The sequence below is a fragment of the Miscanthus floridulus genome, chromosome 12 (assembly GCF_019320115.1).
Source record: "Miscanthus floridulus cultivar M001 chromosome 12, ASM1932011v1, whole genome shotgun sequence".
Classification (NCBI taxonomy): domain Eukaryota; kingdom Viridiplantae; phylum Streptophyta; class Magnoliopsida; order Poales; family Poaceae; genus Miscanthus; species Miscanthus floridulus.
This window is the reverse complement of record NC_089591.1, coordinates 84404476-84431597: the sequence shown is the minus strand read 5'-3', so window position 1 is coordinate 84431597 and position 27122 is coordinate 84404476. Positions and strand designations below refer to the sequence as shown.

Here is a 27122-nt window from a genome sequence, read left to right as displayed (position 1 = left end):
TTATGGTAAATATCCCCATGTGTTATAGTAACCCAACTATCGTAAATATGTATTTATATTATGGTAAATTAGTATATAAAATTATAGTAAATGGAGGTGGCTACAGAATAACTTATTTTGTAGCCGGCTACTGAATAGCCTCTCCCTATATATATATATATATATATATATATATATATATATATATATATATATATATATATATAGGTTTAGCAGCAGAAGAAAGACAAGAGCAGTCAACAAGAGATCTATAATAAGTAAGATGTTCTGCTGGATTAGTGTAAACAACAAACAAACCACCTCCTTCCTATTGGCTTGTATGTAAGAGAAAAAACATGGGCCAAAAATCTACAATGAAAATTGAAGGAAGAATAAAGGCGGAAAGAGAGGGAAAAAAGAGGGCAGGCAGGCGTATCTGTTTCTCTTCCGGCGGCCTCCCTAAATTCCTCATCTCACCATCCAGCCCAGGCCCAGCCCAGCCTGTAGGAATTGAAGGCCTGTCTATATAATAATATTTCCATCTCTTGCACTTCCTTCCCTCTCTCCGAATCTCCGAATCCTCCTCCTCCTCCTCCTCCGCTTCGCCAAACCCTAGTAGTACTCGATCAGAAGACAATGGCGCCGCAGCCACCGCTTCCTCCCGCCAACGGAGACGGAGACAGCATCGTCGACCGCGACGTCTGGCTCGCCTGCGCTGTCCCGCTCTCCCGCCTCCCCACCGTCGGCGCCGAGGTCTACTACTTCCCGCACGGCCACGGCGAGCAGTGCCCCGCGCACCTCCCGGCGCCGCTCCCCGCGCCGCACCTCTTCGCATGCACCGTCACCCACGTCACCCTAGGCGCGGACGACAAGACCAACGAGGTGTTCGCCAAAATCTCCCTCAGCCCAGGCCCCCACCGAGGCGGGCCCGCCCACACCGCTTCTCGTCCCGACCCCCCCACTAGCACCACCGCCAGCGACAACAGCCCGCCGCAGGAGATCATGCTCAGCTACTTCACCAAGGAGCTCACGCAGAGCGACGCCAACAACGGCGGCGGCTTCTCCGTCCCGCGCTACTGCGCCGACCACATCTTCCCCGCGCTCGACTTCGACGCCGACCCGCCCGTGCAGAACCTCGTCATGCGCGACACCAGGGGCAACCCCTGGCAGTTCCGCCACATCTACCGCGGCACGCCGCGACGACACCTGCTCACCACCGGATGGAGCAGGTTCGTCAACGCCAAGCTGCTCGTCGCGGGGGACATCGTCGTCTTCATGCGACGCGCCAACGGCGACCTCATCGTCGGCCTGCGCCGCACGCCAAGGTACGCGCTCGTCTTCCCAGGGGCCGCCGACCCGGACCATCAGCCCCCGCCCCGCAACGCGCGCGCGCGGGTGCCGCCACAGGACGTCATGGAGGCCGCGCGCCTCGCCGCCGAGGGCAGGCCCTTCACCGTCACCTACTTCCCGAGACAGGCCGCCGGGGAGTTCGTCGTCCCGCGCACCGAGGTGGAGGGCGCGCTCGCCACCCGCTGGGAGCCAGGCACGCAGGTGCGCATGCAGGTCATGGAGGCAGAGGACACGCGGCGCACCGTGTGGGCCGACGGCCACGTCAAGGCGCTCCACCAAAACATCTGGCGAGCGCTCGAGGTCTGAATTCGCGTCTCGTCTCTCTCGTCTTCCTTCTATAGTTCCAATTGCCATTGACCTGATGACCTGCGTGTGTTGTGTTCACCGGAATCACCGACCGCCTACTGCCATTATGCTAATGATGCGATTCACCTTCCCCCACCTTGTTGTTGTTGGTACGCTTCCCTTAATTAATTACTTATTAGTATTATTAAGTACTATACAAAGCTAGTATCATTAGAACAATCTTGACCTGTAGTAGCTTTCAAGCCAGTCGCTCGTGCTAAACAGATTTTGTTGTTTTCGATCAGTGTCGTCGAGTCGTCTTTCTATATTGCGATTCCGATTCCGATTCCGATTCCGATTCCGATTGGGATTCCGATTGCGTTGTGGGGCTGCCGGTGGTTCTTCTGTCGGATTGGATACCTTCACATGTCCGTTTCTGTTTCCACTCTGCAGTCAATAGCAGTAGCCTGTAGGGCTGCCTTTCTCTGTCTGCTTCATTTCATTCAGCCTGTCCATACTAGTATCTTCCTGCTAGTACTGCCAAGTAGAAGTAGTACGAGTACTCTGCTCAATTGCAAACTCTATATTCATCCAAATCTTGTCGTGACTCGTGATGCCTGTCATCAGCCTGTGCCACTTCGGCTTCGTACCGGACTTCTGATTTCTGAATGCATGCGCCCGACCTCCATTCCCTGTTTAATTTAATTTGTTTTCGTACAAGAAACCATGCCAGTTTTTGACATGTGCACTGCACGTAGGTCTGTATACTCGGTCCCTGTAAACTTTAGGGGGGAAAAAGAACTCGGTCCCTGCCAGGGAAGTCACCAAAGAATTTGATTCTGCCTTATCATCACGTGGATTCCCAGCCCAATCGGCTCTAGCATGTTCCTATGTCTGTGCTGTTGCTTCCATCTGTTTGTTGAAAATGTCAAAGCTAAATATGTTTATACTGATTTGGTATTTCTTTTTTTTTCGAGCTATAACTGATTTGGTATATCTTTTGTCGTGTGGGTTCAGTTCACCCTCTTATATTACATACAGCCTGGTTATTTTTGAACTGAATATATTAGTCTTATTATTAGTAGGGCAAGACTATTTCCTTGTCTGTCAGAGCTAAGGGATCGGTCTTGTTTGTTTCCCATTATTGCTGATTGCCTACTTGATCCCTACTGATGTCATTACCACTTGACACAACTGCAGATCGACTGGGATGACTCCTCTCCATTATCACCAAAACTAAGCAGATATGTGAATGCTTGGCAAGTCCAGCTTGTTGCATACCCTCCTCTTCCAAACAGAGTGAGGATTTGCGACCCAATTGCGCCTCTTTGCCCTGGAGATGCCTCTTATCCACTGATCGGATCGGAAAGCCAGGCCATGGCCATGATATTGGGGCCACAAATTCCTGCTGGCATGCAGGGAGCCAGGCACACCGGCCCTTGTGCTGCACCCTCTGAATCCTCTGCAATGCTCACGACTCAGTTGCTATTCCCCCTAACCAGCAGGGACCTCCAGATGCCACCGCGTACAAGCCCCAGTGCTTCCTCTGAGATTGTGGATCCTGAAGCTGCTTCTCCTCCCAACAACTCAGTAAGCATGCGTCCAGCAGAGCTTCCAGTCCAAGTGAAGAGCATACAGCTCTTTGGCGCCACAATCACACCCCATGTTGTGCAGAGTGCTACTAATGGTGATGCTATGGCTGATGACAATGTTGAAAAAGATGTCTAAACCATGCAGCTGTACTTGAAGGTATGGTGTGATCTTCTCAGCACCCGCTGGGTTGTTGCAATGAAAAATGCAGAGTTTAATTTAGGTCAGAATACAAGGTGTATTTGGGGGAGGGGGGTTTATCAGATGCTATTACATACAGAACCTTATATGTTTTGATGGATCAACCAAACTAATATTTGTGTCATCATCATGGGCTCCTGTCACCACCAGCAGAGCCTCATGGAGGCGAACCCCTTTGCTTCAATGATATGAATAGAATGTTGGTGGCTGCATATGTTTCTTCAAGTTTTATGGTTTGCAAATCTAGATAAAGTTTAAAGAGTAATATATACAAGGAAGCATAGGAAATCGAAATAGTGATTTTTTGCAAAGACATAAGAGGCTGCAGAAGCAAATTGTTGTTGTAATGAAAAAAAAGGAGCACAATCTATCTATAGTTGACACTGAAACATAGTTGACACTGAAACATTTTCAAGCCCCCTCTCCACGCTTGAGCACTGCCTGTCACTGATCTGTGCTTGCAATGCTTTTGTTTGCAGATGCCTGGAGTGTCGCTACTTCTACATCTGGGTTTCTACTAGTACCAAAGTACCAAGTGTCTGTCTCTGTGGTGCATGCAGAGTTTATCTGTAGCTAGCTTTTTAGTAGGCTGTGGGAGTATTACTATTGCAACCCCAGCTCCTTATTATTAGCTAGAGAGAAGGGGGTAGCACGTGCTACCTGTCACAGTGGAGGTGCGCGCATTTCATTCGCTGTCACATGCATTTAGATTTTTTTTTTCCCCGATCCGTTTGGCCTGGCCTAGTTTTAACAGACTACTATATAATGTTGGTTGGTTGATTCAATTATGGGAGTTGGTCATATCGCTTTCGTCTGCTCTGCTGTAATCTATTGCTTGCAAATTGCAATTACATCGTGTGGAACTATATGTGGGTTTAATTTGGTAACAGCAATATGGGTCATTGGTCCTTCCCCCTAATCGTGTGGCATTAATTGTTTGTTGGGTCTGGATCAGCTCATGTGAAGCTATGTGCAAGTGCCAAGGCACTCTCACCTCAAGGCTCAAGCACATGCTGACATGCCTGCCTGTCTGCTGTGAATAATTCTTCTTGCGTTGCATGCATCACACACTTGTCAAAGGCAAAGCCCTGCCCTGCCCTGCCGAATGTTTTCCCAGTGCATGCATGCATGCATCTCTCTCTCTCTGTCTGGAGAAAAGGCAGTCAAGATGCAACGCATGGTCTTTTCTTTTATATTTTTATTAGTTTCCCTTCTTGAAAAGGGGCATCATGCACTGCACCATATACATCTTCTTTCTGACTAAAACAACTAACGCAAAGCAGAGTGTTGCTGCATGGTGTGGATGTGATCCAATCCCTCTCATTTCTGATGGGGGCGGGCGAAAAGGTCGTCCCGACATGTCATCCGTCTTGGACCGTCCGTCTGCCCGTATCCATCCTTGTCGGTAGATTACTTGTTGCCGATTCCTCAATCACATTCACAGGCAGCTCAGCTGACAAGCAAATCCTGCATCCGATCCGACGACCACTGTCCAGTGTCCACGCCAACAGCTAGCTGCTACTTATCAAGAAAAAAAAAAACAGCTAGCTGCTAGCCCAGGCAGGCAGGCAGGCAGCTGTGCATGATTAAGCTCCATCCACCACCAAACCATTTACAGTTTTACATGCATGCCAAACTCATTTCATACAGCCAGAGCCAGGCCGGCATTAGAAGTAGTAGAGTAGTATATTTTTTCCTCTTTTTTTTTTCTGTCATCATCAAAACCCACACAGTACATGGCCGGGTTAATAAAATATACTGAGACCATCACTCCCTGATCAGCATCAAGCACAATCCTCCATTCTCTCTTGTTTTCTTGTTTTTTATTTGAGTATCTCTCTTTCTCTATATAATATATATAGTATAATTCTTGGATGATGATCATTGGATATATGATTGATCCATATGTGTGATCACCGCTATTACAAACTGTATGCACAAACAGACGAAGTAGTGTACCTGTAGGTAAAATAAAAAGAGGCACTCACTCACTCACTCACTCACTTTGTACAAGCAAGCAATTGCAAAGCAAGTCGTACGTACGTCAGTAGTAGGTCCAACACTCGAACCAAGCTTGCATTGGTCGGACTCGGGCGCCGGAGACGCGAGATCCATCCATCGGACACCATGGCCCGCCGGCGCCGACCGGCCAGACCTGACGACCTACCACGCCCGGTCGCCGTGCGCGCGCCTCCGAGTGAGGCTCCGGATCCAGCCTCTCCCTCTCGCCTTGGACCGCTCCGCCGCCGCCGTGGCCTTCTTGCCGTCCAGCCCGGCGACGTGGCACGCCGCCGCGCCGCCCGTCTTGGCCGCGGCGGACGACCTCCTCCAGCGCGCCAGCTGCAGCAGGCGCCCCACCACCTGCTTGCGCCACCGGGTGACGCCGCCCCGCTTCACGTGCTCCACCGCCACCACCACGGTCGACGACGACCTCGTCGCGGGAGCCGCTGCCGGCTTGCCTGCCTCCGCCTCGGCCTTCTCCTCCGCCGCCTTGTGCTGGCTCTGGCTGTCCCACGTCGCCTTGCCGTTGTCCTCGAATTTGATGGAGATGAAAGAATCTTTTTTTGTTTTGTTTTTACACATCCCATTGAATGATTTATTTGCGAAACAAGAAACAAGCAAAGAAATGGATCGGATTACGATACGGACGACGATGATTGATGAATGAAAGGAGCAGTAAGCAGCAATGCAAGCAAGCAGAGGGGTCCGGTCAGCGGCGGTGCCATTAATTAATATAATTAATGCAAGATAGGTGTTGTATGTATGTATGTACCATCGAGGCTTGCGACGGAGGCGGTGGCGTCGTCGTCGTCGGAGTAGCAGTTGTTGTCGTGGTCCCGCCCCCGGTGGTGGCGGGAGTCGAGTCGCTGGAGGAAGGAGGAGCCGAGCGCGAAGACCTTGGGGAGGGAGATGCTGCTGCTCCTGCTCCTACTCCTGCGACGCACGACGTCGTCGCCGGCGTTGTTGTTGCTGTTGGCAACGGCGAGGAGGAGGAGGAGGCGGTCCTTGAGGCAGTGCGCGCAGACGCCGACGACCACCTCCCTGGGATGGAAGCAGCAGTAGCCTGGGACGTCGCCCTGCCCATGCCCATGCCCGTACCCGTACGCCTGCTGCTGCTGCTTGTTCATGCCTGGCCGTGGCCGGGATTGCCTTCCCTTCGCTACTTGTTGCACTGCTAGCTCTAGGCGATCTGCTACTACTTTAAATTTGCAATGGACGTGGATGGTACACACGCTGACTGACTGGAGTGGATTACAGAAAGAAAGGAAAGCCTCATTCCTCCGGTCCTCCTCAATCAGAGAGAGAGAGAGAGGGAGACAGAGGGACGGACGGATGGGAGATCTGCGCAAGCAAGGAGAAGGACTCTTCGGTTGGCCGCCGCTCCCTTGGTGGGGAGGGGATGGAGAGGGACGGTGGCCTGCCTGCCTGGCTCTGGCTCTGCTACCTCCCCTCTCTGAAGTCTGAATGAATCTCTGAATAGTCAGCCATGCATTCTGCTTTACAAACCTTTTCAATTCTCATGCATCTATGTGTTTTATTACAATTATATTTATGTAATGTTAAAAGGGGCCGGGGAAATTAATAAAGTAGATCAGATGAAGTGACCAATCAACAACAGCATTGCTCCTAATTAAGCTCTCACTCCCATCCGTTTACCTTGATTGCATGCATGGCCATTATACTATACAATATTCCATTATACAATTGTTGTTGCAATAAAATAGATAGAGAACTGCTAATAATAATTGAAGAATGGGATGGAGGAGAAGCAATGGAACCGGTGGGTCATGCTCATGGATGGGATGGATGGTCCAACTTTGATGGAGAAAAAAGAAAAAGGACCAGCTAGCTAGCAGCTACCAACATTACTGCTACACAATGCATTGCGTTGCACTGCACACCGTTTATATTGATTGACGCACCGTCAGAGTATCTCCAAAAGCTCATTAAAAATTACTCTACTTGGTAAACCAATGATTATGGCAGGTGATCTCTACTCTTTTTGGTTAACTTGATGACGTTGTTATTGATCTAGCAAGTGAATTTTGCAAAACTTTTAGAGATGCTTTAAGCCATGTTTCTAATCTAATATATAAGCAAGTCGCCTTTAATTTTCTGTGTCAGTGATGCACGTGGGTGCACGGTCCCGTGAGTCGTGACCCGCCCGCCCACAACGTGCTGCGTCCACGTCTCAAATCTCAATGAACGCCGACCTTTGCCGCGACCGCTACCAACACGTACGTACGCGGGCCGGGCCGTCGGGGTCTCTACCATGCAAATGCAATGCATTGCATGTCCCACCACCATGTGTTGCATGCGACATCCGCACGCGTGTCTACGTGTCCGGTCAATGCATGCATGCCCAACTCGATCTGCATGCGTCGTCGACCTAACTGCATATCCACCTCTGAAAAAAACACACACACCATCTCATACCAAATATCTTTCTTGGAAAAAAAAAGAAGAAAAGGGATATACATGAGTACCCTTGTAAGTAAGTTTAGGACATCAACTGAAAAGACATTATTAATAGTTTAATAGAAAGAACTTAATAATTAACTCAACTGAGAGTTCATAATTTCTAAAACTTCACAGAAATTATGCAAGACAATATAGGTCCCAATGTCCCACAAGTGTCATGAACAAGAACTTCATCCATTTTGTAGCATTAAAACATGAATGATTCATCTGCACATTGCAAGAGGGGAAAAAATTGTCCCTAAAACACGTTCAACTACAGGAGCTGAGTGGTATTGCGGATTCCTATATAAAGTTACAAACACAAGCCACTCTGTCCAAAAAATGGACTGGAAACAAGTGTACAGATGCGGGTTCCTCATAGACGAGCTACGTAGGAGTTAGCTTGTGTTACATATCGCACCCATCTGTAAGGGTTGTATGCCTTCGATTTCTTTGCGATCTGAAGATACCTGACCTGCAGGAGAGTAATACAGTTCATAGTTGATCAGAAACATTCTGCAACAATTCTGCGTGTCAGTGTTTTTGAGCAATTAATTAAGGCCTTGGAGGATCATAACAACTACATGTCTAAAAGTGTATAGCACCATGTAGAGACAAGTTTCAGAAAGCACACGGCAAAACAAAAAAAAATGCACTCAAAGATAATTAATCATGATACAATGATTAGCCAAATAGTTTTTCTAGTGGACAACAAAAACACTCTTAAGCCGTGCAGTGCCAATGGATACAACCCACAAATGTACCATACAAAAGTATATGGCCTTGCCTGCAACTTGGATGCATTGTACATCGGTATAGTGAAATTCATATTCACTGGGCCAGCTTCCTTTGTGATATTTCCTGCATTTCACAAAGAAAAGAAGAATGTCAGGGCAAGTTGCGTAACAGGAAATTACATGATGTTGCCAGGCCAGGGTACAAGTAATGCTTCCAACAAAACATGTACCATGTGACTCCTGGGAAAATGTCAGCTTTGCACGAAGGGTGTGCTCAGAACCACCAACAATCTGTAGTGTGAAGTTAAAATTGTTTAGCAAGCTACAGAAAACTGGTTATTAGTTTTAAGTTAACATTGCAAATGCATATCATCTTATGCAAGATGTACATATCCTTGTTGGCACTTGCCTTCTTTAGATTCCACTCAAGTCTCCTGGATCCTTCCTTGAAATCGGTTGTCTGCCCAACTGCTCCAGCTTCCAACTCAAAACTCGCTCTGCAATGTAACCCATGATAGGGAACTTTAGCTAACAATATAAGCATCGGCCAATATTTCACTTTTTTTTAACTTCATAGGAATAAATATATAACTGCAGTTGACCTCATTGTGTATGCGGGCACTGGCATTTGTACTGTGATTGTGTTAGCAGTGACATTCGCGGAGAAGTCTGCTCTTATTTTCAGTAGAACTTCAGCCTGTGTAGATATCAAAGAACTGTAGTTTCACCAAATTCAATGCATAATAGCAAGACAAGCATTCCATACCCTCGATGGTCCAGCTTCTTCAATTAGTGCGGTTACACGGAATGGCGGCTTAAATTCTTGGGTCATCCGGTAGTTCATTACAGGAAATTCTCCGTCAGGCGGTATCTATGCAATATTGCAACGGTAAATATAAGTTCTATATTTTTTTTCGTAAGTACTCCCCCCACTCCAAATTATAAGTCATTTTAGTTTTTCTAGATACATAGTAAAAGCTATGTATCTAGACATAGTGTATATCTAGATGTATAGCAAAAGCTATATCTAAAAAAGCCAGAATGACTTATAATTTGGAATGCAAGTGATAAACTCGAAATATAGTGCTCGAGTTCTGCAAAAACATAAACAAACAGACAGAAAAGCCTTATTTGAGTACTTACTAAAGTCAAAGTTCTGTCAATATCAAAACTGTCCAGATGTACTGACTCGTGGAAGTTGCAATCATCAAGAATGATTGTTCCTCCTCCAGAAGAACTTCTGTAATCTGTCTTTAAAAAATGTAATATTGTATGTGATCAGCATTCGACAATATATCCATGACAATTAGACAAATAGAAAGAGCAGCATGCTAAAAAAATAAGTTAGGCTCAAGTTATGAGTAGATTCAAGTTTCGTTAAAGGAATCACTTGTGCAAAAACACTCTGGAATGCAAATAAGTATAGTGACTATAAATGTATGCAGTGAATAACTCATCACATTGTGAGTTCCAGAATAAGTGAAACACCATAAGCTTCATAGATCGGTCTCCAATATTACGGAAACAGAGCATCATGAAAGATGTACAAGGAGAAATATATTTCTTGTTTCATATCCATATATCATTCAGATTATAGTTTGCCTAAGCTAGTTGTCAAAGGAAAAGCTAATAATCGTACCGTATGATGAAGATCCAGTTCTTCCAATGCTCAAATCCTCATTGAGAGCAAGACGGATTTCTGGATTGCCAGTGAGGTAACTTTTCATTTGAATTGTTCCGTCAATCTCAGATGTAAGTATATAGCCCTGTTTAATGAAAATGAAAAAAATAAAGTCATGAAACGACTGGCCCATTAGTGCTCCATGAAAAAAGGATACTATGAGAGACCATTATACATAAGAAAAATAAATGAGGTAACAAAATGAAGTGGGCGAAGATCATATCACAAGATATGTAAGATTGAGAACTAAATGGTCATAACTCGTCTCAATGACCCCTTACCCCATGGTTTTGAAGTATCAATAGTTTAAAAGCAATGCACTAGTGACTGCCATCTTTATTTATTCCAGTTAAAAATAGTGAACACAGAAGTTACTTTAACAGTAGTGATATAAGGAACAAAATGGCAAACAGGGTAGGCTCTGGCAGTAAAGGCAACAACAAACCAAAACTAGATGATGATATATGAAAACTAAATTTGCAGTGGTCACCATCACTATCTAAAACATTTAGAACCACAAATTCGGGACATACATAAATAATTTCAACAAAAGAAAAAGGAAAAAGGCAAAATATCTTGAGATGTTGAAGAGAAAAAAATTAGTAACGACAAGGCATGACATAGACCGGTACTTACACTCGAGCTGAATGTCACACTTATTCTCTCAATGATATCAACAAAAATTTCCTCCCTCTTCTTCCCCCCAGGCTCAGTAGCAACAACAGATTTTGTAACAGCTGTACCAGGCATACGCTTTGTGCCTTGCTGCAGAAGACAAGGATGTTAAATGAAACTATGCAATTGCCAAAATAGCATGGGGAACACATGTTCCTCAGTCAAGAAACTCTAATGTTATGTTTCTTGCAGTAATGTGCACAAGCGTTACCATGAACATAGCAGCAGGACCAAGTGGTGGCAGCCTTCCAGCATCAACCATAATGGGTTCATTGAATATGTACGACTTCAGAACCTCAGTAGAGGTTGTTTGTGGGTATCCGAAGTCCTGATTGCACAATTCAACTTGTTAGCAAAACCATACAAATGCTAAGCATTCCCATAAACAGATGAATCATACTAATCACTGTGGAAGCCCACAACTTCTTTGTTAAATTAAATGTTACACATTAGGCTTTGCTAGTGACTAAAAAACAGGTCACAAAGGATACGAGTTCAGAATGGCACAAGGAAAGATGGTGTAGAGTACTTACAATGACTTCATCAAGCAATTCATACACCAAAATAAAATTCTTCCGCAGTGAATCTTCATTAAGAACGCCGAGATAATCTTTTGTAACACGTGCAATCCTTTGAAGAAGTTCCAAGAGAAGGGATGGGGAAACATTAACCATTGTGGTTACCACAAAAAATAGTCCGGCGACCTTGACATGAATATAATTAACCCCATCGACATTCTGTCAAAGTAAAAAGTAAGAACACCAATTGTCAGATCAAATAGTAAAGCAATGCACCAATAAGCAGATCGCACGTGGAATCAATGTCTTTTCATACACACATGAACCGACTGCTATTCTTTTAGTTTAGTCAATCAAGTAGTTTATATGACAATGTACTGTTTAAAGTCAAATACTAAATTTACCAAATGATCCACAAAAGGCTTCATACACAACTGACACAGAGACAACTACACATCACACTACAAACCATTTTTCATTGAATAGAAGTTTGCTTTCCTTAATAAGCATAGTTCCTGTTAATCCTAAGCATATGTAGAGTATATAGAGTAAACCGCACAAGGTATCACACCCAGTTTTACTCCAGTTCATCTTAAAGCGTCTGTCCAAGACAGTACTTGGATCACACACAAAATGTATCATTCCACGTTTTAACCAAACGGTCCATTACAGATTGCACGGTATCTGATCGTAACAGATAATGAACATAAGTACATAACATGAAAGGAAATTTGACAATTACACACAACTCAAATTCTGCTACATGTCCATCCCATTTTCCAAGGTAATGCTGCTCAACCGATAATTCGACACTGCATATCAGTTTATAAATGCACACATTTCACACAATCAAAGTGCTAGTTCCGATTAAACCACAAGCTTGCAAGTAGAGCATTCAGCTAACACGATGCAGGAATCACAGTTACTGCTAATTTGTCTACCAATGTTGGTCAAAATTTGCAGTCTCAATAAGAGAGCGGGAGTAAGTAACAGATACGTACGAAGACTGGGGGCGCCCCCTCTGCCTCGTCGTCATTCCAGAACTTCACCTTCCGGAAGAAGATCTCTGCGCTGCCCTTGGGCACCTCGCCGCGATCTGCACCCACCCCCACAAACGGCAGCACAAAGTTTCCAACCAAATCAGCTTAGGATTGCAACGAATAAGCGAAAAAAATTCCGCCGAGATCGGGCGGCGAGGGACGGGACGGGGATCTAGATCTTACAGTCGCGGAAGACGATGTGGTCGCCGCGCTGCGACAGAACGAAGAACTGCGAGATCATCCCACCACGCCGCCGCTTCCGCTGACACGTCGTCTCCTCGGGGCCGGACGCCCTGGCTGCGACTGTAACGTAACGCGGAGATCAGAATACTGTGTGTGTCGCAGCCGCACCTTCTTCCTGGCCAAGCGTGGCGTGGCTTCAAGACCCGAGCCGAGATAGAAGACGACTCCGCAGCCGGGCACTCACGCGAAGAAGAGCAAGAACGGAAACGCAAGGCCCATTGGGCTGGCGAGGGTGATCTACCATCAGTGACACGGGCCGCAGATTATCCATTAACTTACATGGATGGGCCCATATTCTAGTTTTACGCGGCCCACCGTGCGTCCGCCATTCGCTCGCCGGCCACGAACCAACCGAAACTATATGTCAACGGAGCCCGTTCCCCGAATCCCCGCGGAGAATTCACCCATTAGAGGACGGAGATGGTATGAATTCTACCCTCACGGGAGATTAAACGGAGCTGAAGTTATCCCCGTCGGAGATCACGGGGGCGGGGATGGTATGCAGGCCCCCGTCCCCGCTCCCCGCGGGGACCCGATTCCAAAGGCCCATATACTGGCAATGTCCAATACCTGTGATATATAAGCAATGTTGCAACCCTAGCTCCTGTCGAAACGATCAACAAAAACGCGAAACGAAAGTTACATTTCATAGTCCCGTTATATCACTTAGGGTTTTAAACCAAATTTTATTAAGCGAAAATGCTATAGAACATGTATGTGCTACTTAAATAAAGTTTGAAGTGCAAACTTTGTAGATGACGATAAAATACCTGCGGCCCATGAGGATCCCCACGGGGACTAATTCCCCGCGGGGATGGGGATAGGGAGAAAGTCTCCCCGTGGCACTTGACGGGGATGGAGATGAAGAATTTTCTTCCCCACGGAGACGGGGATGGAGAGGCACTCTCCGACGGAGAATTCCCCGTTGACATCTGCAACAGAAACCAACTCCACCCTCCCTCCACAGGCCACCGGGAAGGAACCAACCGCCTCCCGTTGGCTCAGCCCGCCACCCGCCAGGCAGATACACTGAATAAATAAATGCGGCCATGCATCACCCAATCACCTCGGCACGGCAGCAAAGCAAAAGCTAGAGCTAGAATGCATGCACGCACACGCACCACCGCACCAGCATGGAAAGGGCAGGAAACCTTATGGTACGTCGCATTCGCATCGTATATGTATGGATGGATGCATCACATATTCACATTACAGATGCTGCCTGGATAATCAATCAGTTCCATTCATCATCAGAGAGAGATCGATGTGGTATTATACTGCACTGCACACATATCCCCCTTATTATATGCTGATTAATAATTATTATATCACACACCGAACCGGCGTTTCTCAAGAATCTTCAACAAGGATGTCAAGCCAAGCAGTACAGGGCAAATAAATACCAAACAACAAACCTAAAAGGGCAGCATAGTCTGCTGCTGCTGCTCAAGTTCATGCACCACCTACTGTTCAGCTAAACATCTACACTAATTACTACCAGCAAATTCTAGCAAGCAAAAACTGAAGAGAACCGCTACCAGTCTACCACCCTCTGCTCTGGCTCTGGGGATCTGGGGAAAAAAAGACATTGCATGAACGAACCTACCAACTTCACCAGATCAGCCCCGCGCAATGCAATCTTGTTTCCCATGCTCCAGGAACATACTGCACTGCCTGACGCAGAATCTCGGAGCCGGCTAGGCAAACAACATGGCCACTTGCCCACTTCCCAAGCTCAGAGAATGGCAGGTCCCACTCCCAGGCATTGACAACTTCTGACCAACAAAACACACAACAACAAATAAGTTAGCAAGTCATACAGCCTGTTCGGCTGGGGCCGAAACGATCGTAGACTATTACTGCTGGCTGGTTTACTACTGGCTGGTTTGGTGTGAGAGAAAAATACTGTTCTGGCTGAAAATTTATGATCGTTTACGACCAAGCGAACAGGTTGATAATCAATCTACTATTATTTCTAGTACCCCAGCAGTCAGCAAAAGCAAAGTAAACTTGTCAAGTTCACTCGCTCAACAAAAACAAGCTAAGGAACAAATAGGTTCTCATTTCTCAACACAAACCAGGCGAGTCAAGGAAGTCAACAAATTATTATTGTTTGCAACTGTCACGCGACAGCACAAATACACAAGAACACAGCCTGCCTGATCTGACGAAATATTCGTTGAGTATGCAGAACGCATACATCTAGTAGAAACAGTCAACCATTTTGGTTTCATTCATGTCGATGTATTGAAATCAATAGAACATGAGCAGAAGAGCAGCTGAATATGTGAAAACCGTTCGATTTTGTGTATGAATTCAGTTTATTAGAGACATAGCACAAACATTTTTAGATTATGTGAAAACCGTTCGATAGTATGCTCTCCCATAGCACAAACATGTTTATATGCTACTAAAAACAAACCGGTATATTAGAGACCTAGCAAGTACTTTTCATCGTCCAAATGTCCAATGCAGTGTTCACTGCATCATGTGGCCATGCAGAGCCAGGAATTGTGGTTTGTGGATGACAGTTCACAAAAAAACATATCAAGACAAAGCTAATGTTAGCACAGAAAAGGTGTACCAACTGTAAAGGTCGTGATCTTGGTCCAACAAAATCTGAGGATCGTGAGAAAAAGTTGAGGTTTGCTGTTCCAGAATACTACAGGTGTGTATAGTGAACATGTTCAGATGCATGTGAAGGATTTTTTATCTTTCCCTTGAGTGTACAACAAAAGAAAATCGAAAGTGGCTTACTTGGATTCGAGAAACTCCCTGATATCAGACTGCTCTTCATAATCATCATCTTCGAGATTAATCACAGGAATTGTTCGCTCATTGGCTCTATTGTGAATTCTAGCCTGTCGATTCGCAGACTGATTGAGAAGCATTTGCCCATCCTTCAAATGGCAACTATCATGTGCATGCTTGTCTGCACCATCATTTAGAAGCATTTTCTCGCTTTTCAGATTGTAGCTATGCAAATCATAGACACCCATAGGTAAACGCTTGGGTTCTGACGCCATTTGATACTTACGGACAGGATGTCCATCCATGCCATCACCTAGCAGCAGCTGCTCACCAATCACAGTATGGTTCTCCATCCAGTCGTTTTCATGTTCAAGCCCATCTGCATTTTGATTCAGATGTAAATGCCCATTGCTCCATTGGATTCTAGTCATATCATGCGCATCAATGCCATGACTTAGAAGTAATTTCTCATTCTCCAACAGGTGAATATCCTGTGCATCTTCAACAGCCTCACTGTTCAGATCATACCTAATCAAGTCATGCCCATTCTTCGACATGTGACTATCCCCTGCACGCTCATCTTGACCTTGAATTTCTGAAGCATGACAGTTAGTTTGCTGGTGTATCCGGCCAACTAAATCAGGCACAGAATCAGAAACATGATCTGCTTGAGGATCACCAGAGATCTCAGTCATTTCGCAGGCATCTGGAGTTTCGACGACGTTGAGGTCAAAAACCCTGCACGAAGCTGGCAGCTCTGGTTTATCTCTGTTAAAATCGCCAGCACCAGCCACACCTTCACTCTGTGGATGTGGAGCCACCATTTCATCCCTTGCTTGAGAGCAGTCATTGTCCTCACCTAATGTTTCCCTCGTACAAGCATCCATGACCATGGGTGCATTGGCAGCTTCCCTGTCCTCTACGGCATTGCTGAGCTGGGACCCCCTATGCACGGCCGGTTCCTCAACAGATTCCAACGGATGAACATTGGTATCAGAATCAGACAGTTGGTGCTGGGTGTGGGTGGCATCCATTTCAACACCATTCAAGCGAGCAGCTGCAAACTCACCGTCCTCACCTTCAGAAATGTCTTGTTCAAACTCACCATCCTCGCCTTCAGAAATGTCTCGAGTGCGATTCAGTCCGTGGATCTCTGACACCATCTCCCCGTCTTCGATAGCCATTTCCTCATCGGCACTGTCATTCACCTCTGCAACCACCACTGAACTAGGCACCCTCCGCTGGTGCCTTGGCATTTCATCGACATGACGGTAGTCCCTACCAGCAGCAGCAGGAATAATGCCAGAGTCTGGCACCTTGGTGTGACCCAAATCTCTACTGCTGCCACTGCCACTGCCAGCGTAGTAGCTCCTGGTCCTGCTCCTGCTCCTTGGATCCACTCTGCCGCCATCAGCGGAAGGCCGGCGATCGTTATGCGAGTAGGACCTCGACATCGGAGGTCTCCTGGGCTCATCATAGTCTCGAGTCCGGCGGGCGCCCCTGTCCACATCATGGCCGGCGTCGTGGTACTTACGCCTCTCGTCAAAGCTGTGGCTCCTCCTGTCCCATCTGGTCGCCTTCCGTGCCTGCCTGTCGTCATCCTCCCAGACGCGGGCCCAGTCCCCATCGTTCCGGCGCGATCTCGGATCGCCGCCACCGCCGCCGTCGTTTAGCTTTCTCCCGCGGCTGGCGGGAGGGTGCGCGGGGCGTGGGGCGGGCGGGTCTTCCCTGGCCCGGAGCACATGCTCGGGGATGACGCCCTGGGCGACCAGGTAGTGCGCGGCGAGGCGGCCGGCCTCGAGCAGGATGCGGTGGTGGGCGGGGGCGGAGACGTCGGGGTGGGGATCGTCGCCGCGCCGCGGCGGCGGGGTGCGCCTCTGCGGGCGTCGCTGGTAACGCGGGGAGGGCGGAGCAGGCGGTGACCGGCGGCGGTGGCGTCCACCACCCGAGGGCGGGTGCGGGTCGCGGCCGCGAATGCGCGACCTCGGCGAATGCATGGAAGGAGCCCCGGTCCCGGCACTGGCAGGCCGGAGACGACGCGAGCTGGGTGTGTGAGCGCGCGCGGCGTTGTCAAATCTGGCGTCGCTTCCAGTGGAGTGGAGCGGAGCAGGCCAAATCTGTGGCGTCCGTTCAGTGACGTGACGTTCGTTGGGGGTCCGGCGAGGCGCAGATCCGAGGTGATCCTGCGTTCGTTCCGTTTGTTGGTCCCGGCCGCGCCGGGGGGTGTGGCGCCGCTGGTGGTGCAGGCTGCGAGGGGAGGGTTTGCTCTGCTCTGCTGCGGTGGCCGGTGGCGGACTGGCGGTGCGGGGCAGGGCAGGGGCGCAGGGTAGGTAATAAGGTGGTGTTTGGCTGTACTTTCTAAATTTTAGTTGTTGTGCTATTGAATATTTAAATATATATAGAGTATTAAATATATATTAATTATAAAATTAGTTACATAGTTTATAACTAATTTGTCAGACGAATTTTTTAAGTCAAATTAGTCCACGATTTGACAATGTGGTGCTAAAATAAACATATGCTAATACTGAATTAATTAGGCTTAAAAAATCGTCTCGTGAAGTACCGACGAATTATATAATTTTTTTTATTAATATTCGAACACCACGAGCAACATCTTTCTAATACATCTCCTAAATTTTAGTTACCGAGTCTAAACACCATCTAAACAGGGAGACGAAGACCCTCTCTCCTCGATCCTTGCTGCTGGATTTTTATTTTTCAAAATTTCTTATTTTACAGGGCGCTGCTGCCCCGGGGTATTTAGCGACTAGTACGTACTTTTTTCTGAACATTAATTAGCGAGTTCTGTAATTTGTTATTGAGGGGTGATTGGTTCTGTGATCGCTTCTAAAATTCATGTCACATCAAATGTTTAAATACTAATAAAAAATATTAAATATAGATTAATTATAAAACCAATTATATAGATGAAGGTTAATTTACGAGATGATTTTTTAAGCCTAATTAATCTGTTATTAGCACATGTTTACTGTAGCACCATGTTGTCAAATCGTGGATTAATTAGGCTTAAAAGATTCATCTCGCAAATTAGTCGCAAGTTATATAATTAGTTTTATAATTAGTCTATATTTAATACTGTATGCATGTATTTAAACATTTGATGTAATAGGAATTTTAGAAGAGACTGCATAGTTTTTTAATCGCAGGCCATAGTTTTTTAATCGCAGCGCCAATAATCCCTCCCTCTCATTTCCAAATTCCAACGAACGCCTAGTCCTACCCTATGCACGCACTTCTTTTCAGACCGTCATGGTAAGATTCCAAAAACGCAAGGATATGTACTTTAACTTTCCATTTAATACCATCAAGAAGCAAGCCTCTTTTGAATCCTATTGCTATCGTTTGTCATGCATGTGCCCTGGTGAATTACTGGCCAGGCTTTCAAGGAAATCGACCAGGAGGCTTTGGAAGCTGGGGTAAATACAATGCTAAAGATCGCTGCGTCTCTGCTGGGCAAGAAGAGGAGCAGGGATGGACAACAGCTACCGAAGAATGATGACAGTGGCGACAACAAGGAACGAGAAGCTCTTCTACTCAAGCTTTCGGGAAATCTGGCCAAGGCCGTGTTGAGTTCCTTCCCAAAAGTTTATACCCTATCTCATCGAATATTTAAACATATGCATGAAATATTAAATATATACTAAAAATAACTAATTACACATATTGCGAGACGAAACTTTTAAGTCTAATTAGACCATGATTTGACAATATGATGCTACAGTATACATGCGCTATCGATTGATTAATTAGGCTTAATAAATTTGTCTCGCGGTTTACCGACGGATTCTGTAATTTGTTTTTTTATTAGTATCCGAACAACTCATTCGACACCCTCATATGACACCCGATATGACACCTCCAAACTTTATATGCTAAAACTAAACGAGGCCGGGGAGGAAGCAATATGCGTAGATAGCTTGTTTTTTCGGGCAGCATATTGTTATGCCTAGGTGGCTTTTGCAGCGTCGTTATGCAGGCGCTAGTTGTGTTTGGCTGGAACTTGGTAGCTTTGCGTTGGTGTTTGTAAGTCTGTCGTAGATGCTGTTCCTGCTCTCTTTTCTGAACTGTCTCCCTTAGTAAATGGGGTTACCTCCGATTCAAAAAGAAGAAGCACAGTGTTATAAAATCAATGGTTTTCCCCTAAAAAAAAATAAGATGGCGTTTGGTTCAGCGAAATGTAACATAATTAGATTATGGAGGGGATCGGATGGTGATACAGTTGTTTGGTTCATCTCGGTCCGTTATGGAGTACCCCACAATCATATACGGACCCATTCACAACCAATACCGCCCCTCCACAAGCTTTATCGCATTACGCAACAACTGGCGTTATCAGTTTCCCTTATTTTTCTGCAACCGAACAAATCACGGGAATGCTGCTCCCCACGTGATCTGTTTTCCTTACCATTTACGTTACCATCCATGGAATCCTAAATCCTACCTCTACAAGACTAGAACCGTATATTTTAAAATTGACGAAATCGAAACAGAAGCCAGTTGCCACTAATAAAAGAATAATCCGCCCTAAGTACTCTAGTCCAAAAAAACCCTACCCAAATCAAAATTAATGTTTATAATACTTATATATATATATATATATATATATATATATATATATATATATATATATATATATATATATATATATATATATATATAACCACATCCATGTTATATTTTAAATATTTGTGAGAAAAAAAACAGTTCCTATATTACTTCCACACACTAGTCAAAGCATGCATATAATTTGATAAACCGTTAGTTAAAAATTATCAGGATGTCCTGTAGTTTCCACACATTAGGCGCGCACACGCCCCATATTAAAAGAAGAAGAAACGAGACGAAATGGCGGGAGGCCTGCCGAGTGCCAACCAAGGAGAAGTGATGTGAGACGTGCCAAGTGCCGCGTGTTCGGCTGGCTTTAAGCCGGCCGGCTGGCTGGTTTTGGCATTTACGTTCTGCTAGAACAGTATTTTTCTCTCACAACAATCAGCCGGAACAGTATTTTCCAGTCCCGTCGAAATCACTGTTCACGACCGGCACTCATTTTTTTGTTCTTTCAATGGTACTCTGCTCTGCTCTGCTCTAAGTGCAGACATTTGGCTGTTGCTTTGCTAATCCTAGAAATAATCTACCTGTACTCTACTCTAGAACGCGCGTTGTAGCGTGCTTTCGGGATGCTTCACTGTGACGGGCATGGACGGTGGGTGGGTTGGCCTGCGCAGCTGTGTTGTGCTTGTGATGGGGAATAATCCCTAATCCGTGTCCACCTGTGATTAGGTGGTGGGACTAAGTCAGTCAGTGTACGTTTCAACGCAACGAAGTAGCTTTTCTTGTGCTACAAAGACCTGACCAGGACGCTTCAGTTTGGTATATATATATATATATATGCAAAAGCAAAATTTTAGCCATCCCTAGGTTCGGCTCCTTTGAATCATTTCATTTTGGTCAATTTATTAATTGGTGGGGCCGTGCAGGAATAAAAGGCATCCTCAGCTTCACTACTCAAATGATGGCTGTCAAAGGATGCCAAAGCGGCCAATTGATGAAGCAAAGCATACCAGCCCAACAAAAAGACAATGTCATGTCCCTGTTTGCTTCATCCTTTCTGGGCTTTTCACTTGTTTTATATGGTGGCCCAGCCCAAAAGACACAATCTATCTAGATTCTAGATATATTTGTTACAGTATCTATCTACAGAAAAGAGTACTCCAAAATGAAGTGAGCTCGCCCAGGCCCACCCATTCCTACCTTCTTTCTGGTACCAAAGCAGTAAAGACAAAGCCTTTGGAATGGATGCCATCTCCAAACTGATATATACTCAGCTTGGTAACTTAATAGTAACTTCCCTCCTGGTGATGATTTGCAATACCAACAATTATCCAAGCAAAGGCAATAATGATCATGCATGCACTTCATTCCAGTCACAGGAATATTTCAAAGTATCAACTGGAAACCAACAGGCAGCGAAAAACCAGGGGGCAAAATGGCTTTAAATCACATGATGGACCAACAGGTATACACAAATCACGGGACAATCTCAACAAACAAGACTCAGCATAGCTAATGATACATCTCCGCCAAGATGAACAGAGCAGGTAAGTTGAGCAAAATGTGCCAGCAACCATTAAGGTGGAATTGTAGCACAGACATACTGCTATAAGGTGCACAAGAAATTCCATTCTTCATCAGGATAGAAAAGACAAAATAATGTCCTGTATAAGACTTCTGCAGACGACAATTCAACAATACGCCGCATAACACATTTTCCTACTTCCCACGTATTAACCTGGTCCTGCACAGGAAACATGACACATAATAGTTCATATTTTGACTCGTTCTATTGTTCAAAACTTACTCTAGGGCAGTGCCCCGCATGATTGAAAAAAATAGCTTCTTCTTTTTCAATGAATAGGATTTCTACGCAACTTGTACGTGAAGAATTCAGTACTCTCACTTTCGCTTTCGCCCCAACTGGACAATGAACTAGTAAAGAGACAAAAGGCAAACTGGAAGCATGTACACAACCATACCAATCATTCTTTTGGTAATGCAAGCAGTAGAATTCCTTCCTTTTTTTTGGGATCAGCGATCACACCTGTTGTACTATCTATGGTGTTTTGTTCAATGCACTGAAACGATTGTTTGTTCGATACAAACAAGACAGTATGATATTCCTTTCCTCTACAGATATGGATCGCATTCATTTAGGAGTTATTCCTTCAAAGATAACTAGAGAAGACATGCCCTATTCTGCTCAAAGCATGAGCTTCACAAACTTAACTCAAAAGAAACAAATGTTGTAAATGAAGCAGATTAGTATCAAACCTCTAGGTGCACCTTCATGTGGACCCCTCTGTGGCCCAAGCATCTGCATCACAGCTCTCAAAGCCTCCGCAGCCTGCTCGGGTCCAGCCACATTTATATGGATGCCATCATCACTGCGTACGCCTGGTTCACCATGTTCCCCTTCATGTCCATTTGAAGCTTGGCGTGCCTGAGTTCCTTCATTGCCTGAGCCCGAGAAGGCAAAGGGGGGAGGAACAGCAGCACCAGTTGGGAACGAAGCAGGTGGAGCATGGTTATTTGAATTCCCTGTTTGACTCGGTCCTTCATCGCTAGCATTGACATTTGCTTGACCAAAAATGTCATTCAAATTTATACTTATCGAATGTCCTGGTGGTGGTGCACTAATATCGGATGACCAGCCAGCGAAGAATTCTTGACCTGGAGAACTACCTGGTGGAAACAGATTGAAAGGAACACCACCACTTGTAAATATTGGATGTGGTCCTTGAGCTTGGCGTGCATGTGTGTTCTATAAACAAGATGATGGATTAGCTGTCAATTTAGACCAAAGAACAAAATAAAACCATACAACATGATAAAAACATAATCTTCAGTAGACATCCCAGCTAGGAGCCTTTTTACAAGCGAAGTATTTCATTTTACACCAAAAAAAAATAGTGCTTATTTGTAGGATACATCTCAAACCCCACTTCGGAGGTATAGGCAAATTTCTAGTGACAGCACCTGCTCTCCTGGTGGGACTCGTTCAGCCAGTTTCTTTTTTGTGACCTAAGTTTATTGGACAGAGAGCAAAGCGAAGAAAAAAAAGGTACATTAGCTTTCCATAGTCATGTTCCAAATGAAAATAAAGTAGAAAAAAGAAAATCTTTACCTCAATATTCTGCCTGACATTTTCATTACTAGGATCAAGCTCAGCGGCTGCAAGAAGAGCAAAGTAGATTAACGATACATTCCACACATTATTGGATAACATAACACTATAGTGCAGAAACATGCAGGACAAACAAGTGTAGTAGTTAGTTTGATCAGGCAGAAGAAAAACCCATTATTATAAGGAATCATTGGAATAAATTTGAAGATCCAGACTTTAGTAGTTTACACAGTGCTTAAAGCATGTCACCATAAGAAAGTATGGTATGGATTTGGGCATTTGGCTGTGGAACTTGATTAGGACTTAACAGGGAACTGAACTAATTGTTTTTCTAATTAGATTTCTATAAAAGTACAGATGCCCAGATGTTAAGGAAGAAAGTTGCTTTGGGGTTGGATGCCACGGTATGCTAAAAGTTACTCAAGAAACAAAAGTTCAACCTCTAGATCTACAGTTCATATAAAAGACGCAACACAGCAACTGCACCTACTAACTGTGGAAAATGTTAAAAAGGGCAGCACACCAACAGATACCTTTCAAGTATCCCTTGTACAGAGCATCGTGATAATTCCCCATAGCAAAATAAGCAGATCCAAGTCGGCTATATGCTTTACTGTAGCTAGGGTCAATTTCAATTGACTTCAGGCAGTCCTCAATAGCTTCATTGTTCATATTAAGAAGGGTATATGCAGCAGCCCTGGAAGTGGCATGTACATGTTACATCAAAGTGGAAGCAAGTAAATGACATCATGGATTAACAAAAGCTAGAGAGTCCTTTGGTTGCCAGAAATGAAAAGTTCTCAATGGGCTTCTAACTAACTCATTATTTATGTTTATTTCTCAAATATGTGCTTTCCTTCCTCAGCCTTATACCAAGGGTAGCCTAGCTTAGTTGGAGAGAAGTGCCGGCATACACCTCTGCCACCCAGATTTGAGTCCTCATCAACCTGAAATTGGCTGCCTATTTCTACTTGTTCACATTGCCACCGCACCTAGGTTGGTTGGTCGAGCACCCCCCCCCCCCCCCCCCCCCCCCCCCCCCCAACCCCCAAAGCCTTCTAAGCTCTGATATTGAGTTTCTAGGAAGAACTAATAACAGGTACAAGGTACTGAGACTTGGTACCTAATCACAGGTTATAGAATAGGAGCACCATAAAAGTTAGAAAGTAAGAACTGGTTCAGGCAGAACTGCCATTAGTCCTTAAATCTCAAGATCTCATCCTACATGAAAACTGAGGGGGGTTATAGAATAGAAGCACCCTGTTCGCTTGATCGTATCAGCCATGCTTATCAGCCATGATACAGTGTTTTTCTCTCACAGCAGAAAAGCATCAGCCGGCTTATAAGCCACATAAATGATCAAGCGAACAAGGTGTCATGAGAAAAAAAAACTATCATAGTAATTTGCAGCCCGCGAGTTCACAGCCATAGTTTCTCCAATTGGTCCGTACCTGTTGCAATAGTAAATGGCATTTTTTTTGTTCAATGCAATGGCACAGGTGTACAGCTCTACCGCTTTAAGGTGTTGGTTTGATCTCATGAATTCATTACCTGATAAATAAATGATAAGCAGTCAGCTAACAGGACCGAGCACATTGACATTCATTTATTAATGCATATAGAAGGCTTGAACTATAACATTATTGACTTTTACCTTTACACATTGAAAACAGCAAAGATTGCCAAGTTAGAATTTGCACATTAGTGCACAAGCTAATGAATCACAAAGGGAATGCAAATTGTTACTCAAAATACAACACATGAAATGACCAGACCACATACCTCTTGATTTAAAGGACTCTGCAAGGTCTACTAAGCTTGCCTTTTTCGTTCCTGACTTCTGCATCGCCTAAACAGAAACAAAAAAAAAGGCCCATAATTAATAATTGTACAAATATAAGGAAAAAAACAGAAAGAGGGAGAGAGATCATTTTACCAGTAATGCATCATTGAAGTATTGTGTTGCTTTTGAAAGTAGGCCAGGATCTTCAGTTCCAGCAGGTGATGTCTTAAAGAAATTGATTTCATCGAGTGCAGCATAAAATTTTGCAAATATTTCATCGCCTGAATGATCTGGCCAAAGATTTTAAAAAAAAGGTTCGCGAGAACATAGTTAATTTTAGTTACCTCGCAAATGAAATCAAGATAAACAAGAGGCAACTATATCTGAATAAAATTTATGCCATAGTCGTACCTAGGTCAAATGTATCCTCCATCTGACTGTCACTCTGATCAGGACAAGCAGAAAGATGATATGAGAAGATAGTATATCTAAAGAATGCTATTAGGGAAAAGTAACAAAACTGTATGGATAAGCAATTCAGCATATGTTATAGGAGCTCTGAGTAACATGTGCATCGAACAAATTGTGCAAAGATATTGTCAGTAAATGCGAAATATGAATAAGCATGCATGCCTGTGGGGCAACACGGAAAGGATGGTTGTTAAACAGAAACACAATTCATGTGTTAAATGGGGTGAGAGAGAGCGAGAGCATACATTTGATGTTGTGCATTTGTTTGAGTCTTCTTCGACATTAGATGTACCCGCATTTTGAGATGGCTTGTTTGATACAGATTGAGACAGCAAAGCAGCTCTTGCCCGGTCTCTTTCATTTGCTTCCAGAGAAGCAAATAGCTCAAGCAACAGTCCTGGTTGTATCGCCTCACAAGTGGCTGATGAGTTAACACTAAAAATGGACTCCAGGCAATCCTTAGCAACTTCAAGAGCTTCAGCATCAACCCCAGGAGCTAATTCGACTGCATTTTAGACATGGCTGTTTAATGTCAGAAAATTGAATGGCAAGAAAAATCAAATGAGCAAAACCCAGAGCAACTCATGTGCTCCAGTTGTTCTAATTCCATTAAAACCGATCAACTTATTTATATATTGGTTCTCAACTTATCGCTAGCCAGAGTCTATGAATTCCGTGAAAATGTGGTGCTTCCCGCAGTATAGCGTATTATAACATTTCACTGGGTTTTAAATTCGCCTGCAGAAATCAGAGATGCCCACGACTGTATCTTACCTCCTTGGAAAGCCACCATTTCCAAAAAGGACCCTGAATTACTGCCACCCACTACAAGCACTTGTTGGGGGGTTTGCCCGTGACAGACGTGGAGCTATGGTTTCAATACACAATCCCAAATGGGATGCACATCGAGTTCCTAAAAAAAGTGCGAGCGATGCTCTAATTTCATGGGTTTGGTAGCACACGGGATTGGATCCCCTCCCAGGCCCCCACGACCACGGCAGAAGCAGAAGCAGAAACCATGTGGGCTGTGTGGGCTGAATGGATCGTCCAGAGAGAGAAGGGGAACGGTCGCGACTACCGAGTAGCAGCGAAACGAGACGCGGGTGAGGGATCGGATCGGGGAGTCGTGGGTGTGGAACGGAGAGATAGGGAAGAGCGAGTACCGACCGGAGTTGAGGAAGTCGAGGAAGGAGAGGACGATGCGGCGGGAGACGGGCGAGTCTGAGCGGGTCATGTTGCCCATAGATTCCGTGGGCCGGCCGCCGCAGCGCCGGCGCCGGAGGAGGCGGAGAGGCGGACGGCGGAGCAGCGGGGCGGGCGGGCCCGTCTTGCTTTTGGCTACGATTGATTGCCTAGAGTAGAGGCAGCAGCACTCTGACAGTTGACTCCACTGCCTTGGCCACAGGGGCTCCTAGTGAAATGAAATATACATAGTGCAAGGGTTTCTTGTACGTCGTTGCATTTGCATTTGGACCGAGAGGGTCTCCTAGAGTTTCAAAAAAACACACAAAATTGGAACGATCAGTATTAAATTTTCACATTATTACATGAACGTATCGAATTTGTGGATCAAATTTGTGAATGGTAGGATAAGGCATGGACAAAACCGTCCACTGACGTAGACTGAAGAAAGAAAAGGCTCGGTAAAAATA

The 27122-nt window shown here is 45.1% G+C and overlaps 5 protein-coding genes across 6 annotated transcripts; 1 reads left to right on the top strand and 4 right to left on the bottom strand.

Moving 5' to 3' along the window:
* Nucleotides 1–568: 568 nt before the first annotated feature.
* On the top strand, nt 569–4157 carry LOC136498399 (auxin response factor 13-like). The gene is made up of 3 exons (XM_066494334.1): nt 569–1629; nt 2815–3363; nt 3885–4157. Exons 1-2 carry the CDS (start codon nt 616–618, stop codon nt 3340–3342), a joined length of 1542 nt encoding a protein of 513 aa, XP_066350431.1. The 5' UTR covers nt 569–615; the 3' UTR covers nt 3343–3363; nt 3885–4157.
* A 959-nt stretch (nt 4158–5116) lies between these two features.
* LOC136497748 (uncharacterized) lies at nt 5117–6870 on the bottom strand. The gene is made up of 2 exons (XM_066493594.1): nt 6179–6870; nt 5117–5963 (listed from the first exon to the last, which is right to left on the bottom strand). Exons 1-2 carry the CDS (start codon nt 6531–6533, stop codon nt 5569–5571), a joined length of 750 nt encoding a protein of 249 aa, XP_066349691.1. The 5' UTR covers nt 6534–6870; the 3' UTR covers nt 5117–5568.
* A 1177-nt stretch (nt 6871–8047) lies between these two features.
* LOC136497228 (AP-4 complex subunit mu-like) lies at nt 8048–12914 on the bottom strand. Its single transcript, XM_066493016.1, has 13 exons — nt 12701–12914; nt 12479–12573; nt 11493–11696; nt 11171–11287; nt 10921–11049; nt 10243–10369; nt 9747–9850; nt 9370–9474; nt 9206–9300; nt 9013–9100; nt 8834–8894; nt 8654–8727; nt 8048–8341 (listed from the first exon to the last, which is right to left on the bottom strand). The coding sequence occupies exons 1-13, from the start codon at nt 12756–12758 to the stop codon at nt 8243–8245; spliced, it is 1356 nt and encodes a 451-aa protein (XP_066349113.1). The 5' UTR covers nt 12759–12914; the 3' UTR covers nt 8048–8242.
* Nucleotides 12915–14075: 1161 nt separating this feature from the next.
* Nucleotides 14076–17829, bottom strand: LOC136498193 (uncharacterized). 2 transcript variants are annotated; one of them, XM_066494148.1, is made up of 2 exons: nt 15518–17829; nt 14076–14535 (listed from the first exon to the last, which is right to left on the bottom strand). In XM_066494148.1, the coding sequence occupies exons 1-2, from the start codon at nt 17506–17508 to the stop codon at nt 14496–14498; spliced, it is 2031 nt and encodes a 676-aa protein (XP_066350245.1). In that variant the 5' UTR covers nt 17509–17829; the 3' UTR covers nt 14076–14495. The 2 variants fall into 2 exon arrangements, with proteins under 2 accessions (XP_066350245.1, XP_066350246.1); XM_066494149.1 differs by having other exon boundaries at nt 14076–14532.
* Nucleotides 17830–21504: 3675 nt separating this feature from the next.
* On the bottom strand, nt 21505–26884 carry LOC136496553 (uncharacterized). The gene is made up of 11 exons (XM_066492259.1): nt 26638–26884; nt 25716–25975; nt 25411–25444; nt 25153–25289; nt 24999–25065; nt 24668–24767; nt 23750–23913; nt 23217–23263; nt 23069–23113; nt 22364–22853; nt 21505–21830 (listed from the first exon to the last, which is right to left on the bottom strand). Exons 1-11 carry the CDS (start codon nt 26711–26713, stop codon nt 21820–21822), a joined length of 1431 nt encoding a protein of 476 aa, XP_066348356.1. The 5' UTR covers nt 26714–26884; the 3' UTR covers nt 21505–21819.
* Nucleotides 26885–27122: the final 238 nt, after the last annotated feature.

Coding starts and splice junctions, on each gene's coding strand:
- LOC136496553 (XM_066492259.1), bottom strand. CDS start 26,713: ATGGGCAACATGACCCGCTCAGACTCGCCCGTCTCCCGCCGCATCGTC. Junction 25,976..26,637: donor CCTCGACTTCCTCAACTCCG/GTCGGTACTCGC, acceptor TCTAAAATGCAG/TCGAATTAGCTCCTGGGGTT. Junction 25,066..25,152: donor ACTTCAATGATGCATTACTG/GTAAAATGATCT, acceptor GTTTCTGTTTAG/GCGATGCAGAAGTCAGGAAC.
- LOC136498399 (XM_066494334.1), top strand. CDS start 616: ATGGCGCCGCAGCCACCGCTTCCTCCCGCCAACGGAGACGGAGACAGC. Junction 1,630..2,814: donor ACATCTGGCGAGCGCTCGAG/GTCTGAATTCGC, acceptor ACACAACTGCAG/ATCGACTGGGATGACTCCTC.
- LOC136497748 (XM_066493594.1), bottom strand. CDS start 6,533: ATGAACAAGCAGCAGCAGCAGGCGTACGGGTACGGGCATGGGCATGGG. Junction 5,964..6,178: donor CTCCGTCGCAAGCCTCGATG/GTACATACATAC, acceptor AAACAAAAAAAG/ATTCTTTCATCTCCATCAAA.
- LOC136498193 (XM_066494148.1), bottom strand. CDS start 17,508: ATGCATTCGCCGAGGTCGCGCATTCGCGGCCGCGACCCGCACCCGCCC. Junction 14,536..15,517: donor AGGGAGTTTCTCGAATCCAA/GTAAGCCACTTT, acceptor TTTGTTGGTCAG/AAGTTGTCAATGCCTGGGAG.
- LOC136497228 (XM_066493016.1), bottom strand. CDS start 12,758: ATGATCTCGCAGTTCTTCGTTCTGTCGCAGCGCGGCGACCACATCGTC. Junction 8,895..9,012: donor TTGAGTGGAATCTAAAGAAG/GCAAGTGCCAAC, acceptor TTCACACTACAG/ATTGTTGGTGGTTCTGAGCA. Junction 8,342..8,653: donor ACAATGCATCCAAGTTGCAG/GCAAGGCCATAT, acceptor ACTCTCCTGCAG/GTCAGGTATCTTCAGATCGC.